Source organism: Abrus precatorius, unplaced genomic scaffold (genome assembly GCF_003935025.1).
Source record: "Abrus precatorius isolate BTA unplaced genomic scaffold, Abrus_2018 Scaffold11, whole genome shotgun sequence".
NCBI classification, from domain to species: domain Eukaryota; kingdom Viridiplantae; phylum Streptophyta; class Magnoliopsida; order Fabales; family Fabaceae; genus Abrus; species Abrus precatorius.
Window position 1 is genome coordinate 28,683,103 of NW_020874303.1, and position 11,180 is coordinate 28,694,282.

The 11,180-nt window shown below is 31.4% G+C and overlaps 1 protein-coding gene and 1 pseudogene across 4 annotated transcripts; one reads left to right on the plus strand and one right to left on the minus strand.

The window, feature by feature from the left end:
* The first annotated feature begins 2,118 nt into the window (after positions 1-2,118).
* On the plus strand, positions 2,119-7,433 carry LOC113853739 (PHD finger protein ALFIN-LIKE 4-like). 4 transcript variants are annotated; one of them, XM_027484323.1, is made up of 6 exons: positions 2,119-2,133; positions 3,662-3,740; positions 4,084-4,116; positions 4,393-4,621; positions 5,373-5,532; positions 6,537-7,433. In XM_027484323.1, exons 1-6 carry the CDS (start codon positions 2,119-2,121, stop codon positions 6,765-6,767), a joined length of 747 nt encoding a protein of 248 aa, XP_027340124.1. In that variant the 3' UTR covers positions 6,768-7,433. The 4 variants fall into 4 exon arrangements, with proteins under 4 accessions (XP_027340124.1, XP_027340123.1, XP_027340122.1 ...); XM_027484322.1 differs by lacking the exon at positions 2,119-2,133 and having other exon boundaries at positions 3,588-3,740; positions 6,537-7,432; XM_027484321.1 differs by lacking the exon at positions 2,119-2,133 and having other exon boundaries at positions 3,588-3,740; positions 5,373-5,505; positions 6,504-7,432.
* A 1,210-nt stretch (positions 7,434-8,643) lies between these two features.
* LOC113855988 lies at positions 8,644-9,664 on the minus strand (annotated as a pseudogene).
* Between the last annotated feature and the right edge of the window lie 1,516 nt (positions 9,665-11,180).

Genomic DNA, 11,180 nt, shown 5'->3' on the forward strand with positions numbered 1-11,180 from the left:
GAAAATTTTGCAGTGTGGCTTGGATTAGTTTTGACACAAAAGGTCGGAACCGATGATATATAAAACTTCTAGTTTTAGATTGGTTTTTCTTTTGTCACGTCTTTTTTCTATTTTTTAAGAGATATAACTTTGGTTTCTTGATTAGTAAATAAATAATTTTATTAATTAGAGAATAAGTAGATTTTTAATTACATGAATTCTTTTAGTAATTAATTTATCATTTAAAAGATAATTCTTATTAAATAAAAATTTAAATATATAATAATTATGAAAAAAATTAATTATAAATCTTGAATTTCATCTTAAATTACAACTTAGTATGAATTATAATTTATAAATTGTAATAATCTCAGGTTTTTAAAAGTGAAAATATGTTTATTAGAAGATACTTTCTATTTATATTTATGGAAGGATAGACTAACAATATCATAAAATTAATATAATTACTGATCAATTTGTTTGATTTAATTTTTAATATGAGAATTAAACATTGAATTAAACTGAAAGCAAATGCACTTTTCTCTGTTTTTAAATTTTGTTGTCAATAATTTCTTTAATTTTTATTTTTCTGGATCAATTTTGAATGGCTTTAAAACTCCTAAAAATGAATTATTATATTTTTACCAAAATTATTTACAATAATATTATAAGAATATAATAAGGCATCAAAACAAAATTGAACAGTTAATATCTTGAAGAGAAATAATATTCTTACAAAAGTTATTTCATAATTTATACAAAAGCATTAAAAGACAAAACTCAAGTTTCATGTTCAACATGTAGTTTTTTAATTAATAAAAATAATAATGAGATAATTTATCTTTTTGTATTTGTATGACTTGTAGGAAGTTTTTGTAAGAATATCATATCTCTTAATTTATAGATAATGTAAAGTATTTATTCAAAAAAAAATATTAAATAATATTTGTTATAAAAAAAATTATAAACTTTATTGGAAAGAAATTTGCTTTCTTTGTTTAGCCTATCATGCCTGACATGTTTTAATTCTCTATATTAAATTAAATCTGACAGATCATGCCTTCCACTCAGCACATTCAGTGTATTAGGAAACATAATGTGTTTTCATACATAGTCATGTTAGGGATGAAAACAAGTCTTACAACTATTGAGTATCCATAAAGATTAATTATAATGGATAAGATGGATATTTGTTTGATAAGTTTGAGTTCAAATATAGATAAATGTCTGTAACTTTTGATGGGTATAATAATATTAATACCTATTTACTTGCACTAATATATCTAAAATAAATATATAAACACTTATATTATACATATAGATAGTTAAAACTAAAACTTTTAGTAAATAATTGTATACATATATTTAATTATAATTTGGTATTCTATTTCATTTTAAACAAATAATTTTATTTGTAATTTTATTTTATAATGATATTTATGTGAAATATTTGTTTAAATATGTGATCTAAAAAATATATTTATCAAAATATAGTATTTTTAAAAAAATTACAAAAATATGAAATTTAAAAATTGCTACTGAACAATTTTTTTTATATAAATACTGATATAACAACGAAAAGTTACCAAGTTTTAAAACAATTTTTCAAAAAAATATAAAAATAAAAAATTGCCGCCAATGATTTTTGAAAAAATAAAAAAAATGGTTAAAAATATCATTGATGATTTTTGAAAAAAGTTCATATTTTTATAATTTTTTTCAAAACATCATATTTTAATAAAAATTTCGTATAAAAAAATGACCCTATTTATATTTTATTAATTCATATTTATATTATATTTAAAAATCTTATTATCTGTCCATTTAAAGTTGTTTTAGTTTTCCTTTGCATCTCATTTGTTCTTATATTTTCATTGTTTTTCTTATTTATCAAAATAATTATTTATAGTGGTGAATTTATTTCTTATTTTTAATACATGGTTTCTTTCATTATAAAATTTTATTGATTGGAGATGCAATCTTTGCAACAAAGCATGGTTGTTCTTGTTGGCCTTTTCCTTAGTTTGATTAAAAAAAGGAAGCTGGCTCTCTATCTATAATGGGCTGAATGGTATTGGTAAAAAATATTCAATTCTTTAGATTTCTTATATAAATTAATTAATAATCACCTTTCATAAAATGGAAGCTGCTCCTGTCTGAATACTCTACCATTTTATCTCAGAAAGAAACCATATATGTGATTTCAAAGCAGTACCATGCTATTCTGAGGCATATATGAAATCTTCCTGAAACATGGTTACCCGAATCAATGCCATCTCTGTGTCTTCATGTAACACACTTGTATCCATAACAGTTATTCTTTCTTATTCAGATGGGAGACGATTGTTTCTGATTGTGTTCCATTGAGACCTCATCTTTGGCTCATACTTAATATGTTGTTACTATTGTTTTTATTTTGATTTTCTAGGACAATGATAAGGACCTATTCTATAGCCCAAAATTATATGAAACTGATTCATCAAAAACAATGTTTTACTATGTTGATGCTGTGTCCGGGGCATGTTTTGTTGAAATGCAAATGACTTCCAATGTTTGGTCTCTAATTTGACTCAAATGTTGATGCTTCGTTGCCACCTTTGTTAAAATCAATTTTATCAACTATTGACATCCTATGATGTTTATGTCAGCGGTTTTGACTTTTTCTGAGGCTATTATTCTCCTGTCCGAACATTTGCAAGTACTTGCATTCCACCTCCTACATGAAATCCATCTTAATTTTTTATTAGCTTTTTATGATATTGTTAAGGCCTTCATAGATATTGGTGGACAGATAGCATTTTTTTTTTTTACTAAAATTGATACCTCTAACCAGAATCTAGAGACAATGAATCATTGGAGTTGCCATATAAAGGTGCTAACATCAAAACACCTTTAGTTTGCTTGTAAGATCAGTACTTAATATTAATAGCATAGCAACTAGGACTATAAACAGTTATGCGTTCTATCTCTATTATATAATTTTGTATCTTTATTTTAATAATTTAATCTTTTTATTTATTAATATCTAATTTAATGTAAAAATAATTTTTATTTTTATATATTTTATTTAAATGTAAAGTTCACAATGACTTATTAACCTATTTGTTTATTAGAGACAACTTTGGATAAAAAAAAAAAGATATATTAAGTATATAATTAATTTAAACAATTATTTTAATCTGTACAATGTTGCACAAAAAAAAAGTTATATGTAATAATTTTTTAATAAAATTATAAAATTTAATGCAATGAAATACATTAATGCTATTAAATATAAATTTTTTTAATAACATTTATTACAAATATTTTTATATTATTTAATATTACATGTATTAGAAAATTTATAATTTAAAATAGGAAAGGAAAACATCATTGCAAGTTGGGGGCTGGTGGGTCCAACACAATTGCATCATTGGAGAGTAAGTTGAAATTGAGAATTGATGTCCGTTGAAACATCCATGTCAGAATTTGATTACAGTGGATGCGAGCACAGGGGATCCAACCAGCGTGCATTCATTCATTCTCATCATGCAATTGCAAGCAAATAACATAACATACCCTGCGCTGCCACTGCGCTTCCTTTGTTTTCTTCTCTTCTCTCTCATTGATTCAAAGAGGAGAGAGAGTGAGACCCAAAACGTCACCGTCTTCACACTCTCTCTCAGTTTCGCTGAGAATGGAGGCGCGAAGTCGCTCTGTGGAAGACATATTTGAGGATTTCAAGGGCCGAAGAACTGCAATCATCAAAGCCCTTACCACCGGTGCGCTTCTTCGACACTTCCTTCTCCATTTGCATGCTTACTAATTCTTATTCCTTTTTCCTTTTTTTCTTTTCATAAAAAACTTCAAAAATTTAATTCATGAATCACATATCATGCCTTCAGTAATCTACCATAGGGACATTAACCTGCTACCGATTAATTATTGAATTACGACATTCAGGTTGTTTTATTGCGAGATCTGCGACTTCAACTTGATGCGTCACACATGACAACTTTTTATCTACTTTTTGTATTTTGTTTTTAGATTTTATATGTATGAAGGTTTTTAATTATTTTTTTTTGTACTTGTTTAACCTTTTTTGCTTTGGTTATTCTGTTGCAGATGTTGAAGATTTCTACAGTCAATGTGATCCTGGTTAGTTACACTAATTTTAGGTTTGAATTGTTTATTTCAGTGGTTTGCACTTTGCAGTTACTTCCTCTTGAGTAATTCGGATGCTCTTACTTTGCTTTTCTAATACATGTATAGTGCAATTAATTTGATATGCTAGTATCACTGTTTTAAACTTGATTGTCATTTGTACACGTCTCAGATGTTGAGTTGATGATGTATTTCAATCTACAATTTACTGTTCTTCATCATCTAACTGGTAGCTACGAGTTTTATACATCAGTCATTTTATTCTTTCAGAGAAGGAGAATTTGTGCTTATATGGATTACCTAATGAGCAGTGGGAAGTAAATTTACCTGTCGAAGAAGTTCCTCCAGAGCTTCCTGAGCCTGTGCTGGGTATAAACTTTGCTAGGGATGGGATGCAGGAAAAAGACTGGTTATCTTTAGTTTCTGTTCACAGTGATACATGGTTACTTGCCCTTGCCTTCTATTTTGGAGCCAGATTTGGGTTTGATAAAACTGACAGGTATATGTTACTCTGAGCATAACTCTTATATCTCAAGCCAACATGTAAAGAAATTGGTTCAAGACAAGGTTGAAAATAAGGGAGCAATTGGGTTCATACTTGTCAGATTAATCTCATTGGTTTGATCCAGGTTGTGTAGGTTTTTTTTTTTTTTATTTGTTATTCGGTAGGGGTTTTCTTTTTGCTTGTCTCCACTTGGGAAGTGTTTGAAAGAACTTATATGCAGCTTATAAAAATAATTTTGACTTTTATAAGTTCTTTTCAATTTATTTTATTAAGGGTTTTAGTAAAGTTTATCAAAATAAGTTCTTTTTAACTCATGGTAATAAGTTTCGTGTTCAATTTTTTATCATAAACTTTCATAGGCTTAGTGGATGCGTGCTTAATTAAGCTGTGTATCCAAATATATTCTTAATAGTTGTTTTGCAGCGTCAATGTTTTATCTCAGTTGATTTGTAGAGAAAAAACAGTTGAAGAGGCAAAAGAGGAGAGCAAGAGAGAACAGACATAGCAGTTTCATGTCCACTGAGTATTTAGTTATCTTAAGTGCAAGGAGGAAGAGCTGGACTTATGTAGGACTTATGTATTGACTATCATGTGAATGGCATATCCCTAGTGGTCTATTTATTTAGCAGCCACAGTCAATGTTCTTCCAGTCATCATTTAGTAGTTGGTTTATTTGTTTTGGGTACTCGGTAATGTTGTATTTCTTCTGCATCATTCTACTCATGATTTGGCTATTATAATGCAGGAAACGACTATTCAATATGATCAATGAACTACCAACAATATTTGAAGTTGTTACTGGTTCAGCGAAGAAACAAGTTAAAGAAAAGTCTTCAGTTTCAAACAACAGTGGCAGCAAATCTAAGTTCAGCTCTAAAGTGGTAAATTTTCTCAGCACACCAATAGTTGACATTTAAATGCAGGACTTAATTTCACTTTTAGTGACTATTTTAACCTGTGTATGATTTTGGTCCCTTGTTTTTTCTTAGTTAATCTAGTCCTCTACTTTTAAAATTGAGTAAGTCCTATAAATTTTTTTTATCTAAATATTTAAAGATTTATGATGGATTTGAGATGTGAAATAATTTGAAAAATTTAGAAGTAAGAAATTGGTGGAAACTTGATAGAATTTTAAAGAATTTATAAGATGAGAAATTAGGGTTTAAAAGGGAAAAAGTTTGATATTTTCTTTCTTGTGTGAAATTTGATGTTTTGGCTGGCGACTTTTGAGTAAAAAACAAAATCAATTTAATTTGTAAAGAACTAAACTTGTTCTTTTCCTCATTTAAGACCCTTGTCACCCAAAAAAGTAGCCAGCGAGAAATGATCTGAATCAACCTTGTAAAACTTTATCCTTTGCCTTGCATATTGTGTATTAGTTTTGACGTCACTCACACATTCAAATAAAAAATAAAGTAAGATGAATAAATTAGTTGCACTGGTTAATTCTTAGAAGCTTTGTATCTGTAAGAGGAAATTTGGTCTGAAAGAGTTATGACTTCCTCTGAGTATTGAACAGTTGATGAACTCCCTCTTAGAATTTGCAACTGCTACCCCGAATCTGTCAGGATGGAGAACTAAAAAGAGAGTAAAGAATCCTAGTATGTTATGTCATTTTTCTATTGTTATTTGGAATTAAATCAATGTATAGAATGTGGATATTCATTGATAGTGACATTGTATTTGTTTTTAAAATGCATGAATGAAGTTTGACTGTTAATGGAATGTTTAATCATTACTGGATTTGGTAAATGTACTTGCTAATTTGTGTGGGAGGTTTAAGAATTTCTGACTTGTATAGGTAGTGTTATTTTGTTTGCGGTTCCCTTTTACTCATAATTTTGTGTTCTCATCAAATTGTTGGCTGGTGGAGCAGCGAGCTTCTGAAACTCAGGGTAGACATTCAAAGGCATTGCAAACGAAAGATGAGGATGAAGGACTAGAAGAGCAAGATGACGATGAACATGGAGAGACCTTGTGTGGCGCTTGTGGTGAGAACTATGGTACTGATGAGTTTTGGATTTGCTGTGACATCTGCGAGAAGTGGTTCCATGGCAAATGTGTGAAGATCACCCCTGCTCGGGCAGAGCATATCAAGCAATACAAGTGCCCGACATGCAGTAACAAGAGAGCTCGCTAAGCAAGTTTCCATCGTGGAAAAACTTTGTTCGAGTCCTTACTGATCTGATTAATATGTTTATCTTTCTAGATGTATGATGGCTAGTTTTTCTGTTTGATACATGTAGGTTTCTTGCCTAGTTTGTAGGATTTATGCTGTGTTGGTTTTGTTGTCCCCTGCTAGTGATTTGATGCCTACTTGGGTTTATCTATATGTAGTTGAAGCATTGTTGCTTGGAGAAGTTCAAGTCTTTTCCCAAGCCTCGTCCTAGCTTAGGAACCACGTCGGCATCATACAAGTGGGGTTGAAACCATGATATCCTGTTCACTTAAATCTTGTGGAAATGAAAGTACAATGACATTTGCACCAAATGAATGGGATGAAATTTTAGCATATTAATTTTTTTGTAGTCCCTTTCGAGTGTTGAGGGGAAGCAATGTTTGGAAGTCTAAGGCTTTTCATCACTTCAAGCCAGACTGACCCAGATGATAGGAGCTTAGAACACAGATAGGCATATCTAAACAAACAGTACACAACCAATAAAGGCTGAAACAAGACACGTTATCAAGCGACCCCCTGAACAAAACCATTTCTGAAAACGTATCGTGGAATCCTCCTAGGGGCAGAAAATCGCCGTTCTAAGCCAAAAAAACAAAATGTAAGGGTCGTGAACAGGAGACTTGCCTCAGATAGCTTAGGTAAGTGTCGTGCACATAATACAGTATACCATAATAATAATAATAATAATAATAATAATAATAATAGTTCATCAAATTGGAGCTTCATCACATGGATTTTCTTCGGATGCAAAATTTGGAAATGTTAAGTCTAGTTTTCAACCTCGCATTCTATTCTTCGTATTATCTCAAAAGAAAAGGAAAGCGTGCAGCTATTGTGTGTAAATAATGCCATGCATCAACCCGAGCAAGGATACTATTCGTTATTTATGTATCTCTTGTATTTCATACACCCCCCCCCCCCCCCCAAAACAAAAAAATAAAAACAAAATATAACGATTCTTTTAAGCTGTCTGGCCTATATCTTAGGCGACTACGTACCCATGACATGTGTGGGGGAAAATGATAATTTCTAGGCCAAGTTTTTAAAACGAAATCTCAAGAAGATAATTCACATTTTTAATTAATGAGACTCTTAACTACTACTCTCCCATGTCGACCTACCCAACATGTTGGTAGCCCCTCTGCCCCACCATTCAATTAGAGTTATCCACGACAAACCAAACCAAGCCCAGATGGATCTAACTATCTTAAAGTTGTTCTCACTTTCCACTAACCAGCCTTGATCTATTCATTGAAAAGCGTGTGAGTTGAAAAATACTCCCAAGATTCCGAATGAGACCAATGGCTGCTATACCCAATTCAAAGAGTTCTTGTTGGAAAGACCTTGGTAGGTTGTATCTTATATAATATTCAATTACAAAGCTACACATTAAATACCTTATTGAAAATGGTAAACGAGACTTAATTAGAGAGCTACAATATTGAAATCTGAAGGATTTTAAGGTTTCATAGTTATTAAGTCAGGAATTACATCTGTAAGATTTAAAACCACATCAGCCCATGATGATATTAATTTATTGATATAGTCAAACTCCCAAATCTATACGAAAGGGCATGTACATAATATCAATGGGGATCGAAAGAATTATAATTGTGTTATAAGATTTTTGTTTTCAGAATATTAATAAGATGACCTACGATAACTTTTCATAATTGATCAAGCAGCCGTGCTGGCTAGGAAAAGCCAAATAAGAGCATAAAAAAACGGACTAGTTGGAAAAAAAGTAAGGGCATAATTTAGACCCCAGAGAGAGAGAGAGGACAAAACCACTCCTCCTTTCTCCCTGTTTTCTTTTTGTTATAAATTTCATCCTTTGTCAGGTCAAAATCTCTTGATTTTTAGTGGAAAGTCGTTTGAGAAACTCATAAGTAGTGATCATTGTTGTTGCAGACATTGACATTGAAGCCCATCTAGGTCCCAACCCTCTGTAACATGCCATCCAACCACCTTCCCTAACCAAATTCCTCACTGTTTGCATAACTGTTGGTCCACGACGCCCATTTTCATCACCATCCAACACTAGTAGTCTTGTCTTTATGGTATCCAAAGGCATAGTAATCAAAGCAGAAATGCCACCAGCCATTGCAGCACTCACTCCTTGAACAGCCATCACTGTTTTAGAGTCTGGCCTCAACTCATTATCACCACTCTCACCACTTTTCTTGCACAAGTAGTACCCAACCCCACCCCAAACAAGCCTTTGTGCGACAGAATATGAACCCCACCAAACAGCATTTGAAGGTGCATAAGTCAAAATTGATATCCCAAAACCCCTATACAACCCCCTAACCCCATCACTCTTGAGAATTTTCCTAAAGGCATCAATCCCATTGATATATTGAGGTGAGGACTTAGAATTAGAACCACCTTGAACCATCAACCTCTGACTCAACATCAACTGGGGTCCACACAAGTTGAGCTGCCATAGCAGCACTCAACCCTGCAACTGCATTGGCAATAGTAACAGCAGTTGGTTCAGCCAGTCCAAACCTAAGGGTAGCAGTGGCTACGTTACTTTTGGTAATCTCAAGTGCAGCCATGTACAAAGCTCTAGCAGGGATTGTACCCATCAAAGAAGTGCCAAACCCTCTATACAAAGCACCAAAACCCTCAAGTTTGATCGCTGAAAACCCAGTCCTTATGCAAGAAACTTGATATAGAGCAATTTGCTGGCGAGTTTTCAATACAACAACAGGGTAAAGGGTTGCAGAAACCCCAGAGAAAAGGGCTGCACCAAGAAAGAAAAACTTTGACTTATCGAGCTTTTGCCAATCAATATCCGCTGGCACATGAACTTGTGCACTCGAATCTTCCTCCTCGGCTGCACCCAAGTTCATTTTCACCACTTTCTCAAACACCCACAAATCGAAAAAAAATTTCCTCCCCTCTTTCCCTTCAAATTCCTACTCCTCCCATTATCTACAAATCCTAACTGTACAAATTCTACAACCCAGAAAAGGAAAATAGGAAAAAACTAACTGTACAATTTGTGAATTGAATTAAAATGGCACGTGGTGGATTTTGTGGTGTTGGATCTGAAATGAGTGGATCTAGCACTTCTGTATCCGTGGATGGAATGAAGAGAGAATTAGGAGCATGGCCAAAGAGAAAGAAAAAGAGTGTTAATGAAGAGAGAGATGACAAGGTGGGTTGGTGAAGAGTGTAGTTAAAGAAAGAGAGGGAGAGGGAGACATACAAGGAAGGGGGAACCGGAATAGCAGACACTTTTCCACTATATTTAGATTCCTTTTTTATTTATAACATTCCAAACCAAAATTTTATTTAAAAATTATTAAAGTTTAAATATATTTTTAGTTAGTAAAAGTATGAATTTTTAAAAAATTATTTACTTTTTAGACTTGTAAAAACCATGTAATTTTAGTTTTGTAAGGATAAATTTAAAATGTATTTTTGTTTAAATATAAAGATTGAAAATAAATTAATTTTAAATAAAATGATATATTTTTAAAAAATTAAGCATAAATTAAAATCCTTATGAAGTGAAAAATCAACAACGAATAGTGAAGTTAAATAAAATGATAAGAATTGTAAATTAATTTATTTTATTCACCTGAAAAATTCAAGATATGTTTATTTAAAAGTAAATATAATTAATTTATTAAAATAATGACACAGTAAACGAAATTTATATCAATAATTTGTCAAGTAAATACTGTATAAACGTAATTATCTAGTTGATGGTAAAGTAAGGAAATGTGAACGATTATAAACTGACACGTGTCCGTTTGATTAGGATGTGATTGTAATTTTGAGAGGAAGTGTGGGAAAAGGTCGAGTGACATGGCAACCCTTATCCGTCATTGCCTTCGGTTGGGATCAGGTGCGGTTGGTACTATGTAAAAAGTTATTCTGAAACCAAATCATGTTCTTCCACGTCAATGTTATGCTTGACCTTACTCTTATGTTTATTTAGTAATAAGGGAAACAAATTGCAAGTAACAAAAGCATGGATAATATTTTCTTTTATTGAAATGAAAGTGAAAGAAAGGTAGAAAACAATTTATTTTTTTAATTTTAATTTTTTTCTTCATTTTCTTTTTATTCTACCAAAGGGAATGTTTATCTTTCAGTGATATTATTTGAAAATAAAATATAATATGAAAAAATATATATGAAATTGGGTGGTAGTAGGCAAACAACAAGGTGGGGTAGAAAATAATAATTCATCTGATAATATGAATAACAAAGAAATGAATAGATAAGATGAAATGTTAAAGTTTAAAAAAAGTTAATGGATAATATTGTTGAAAGAATATAGAGAACTAGTCATTTGGATAAATCAAGGGTGACCTAAAAGGAAGAGATATAATTAGGAGTAAAAATATTGATAAA

Coding starts and splice junctions, on each gene's coding strand:
- LOC113853739 (XM_027484323.1), top strand. Junction 4,117..4,392: donor CTACAGTCAATGTGATCCTG/GTTAGTTACACT, acceptor TTATTCTTTCAG/AGAAGGAGAATTTGTGCTTA. Junction 5,533..6,536: donor ATTTTCTCAGCACACCAATA/GTTGACATTTAA, acceptor AGACATTCAAAG/GCATTGCAAACGAAAGATGA.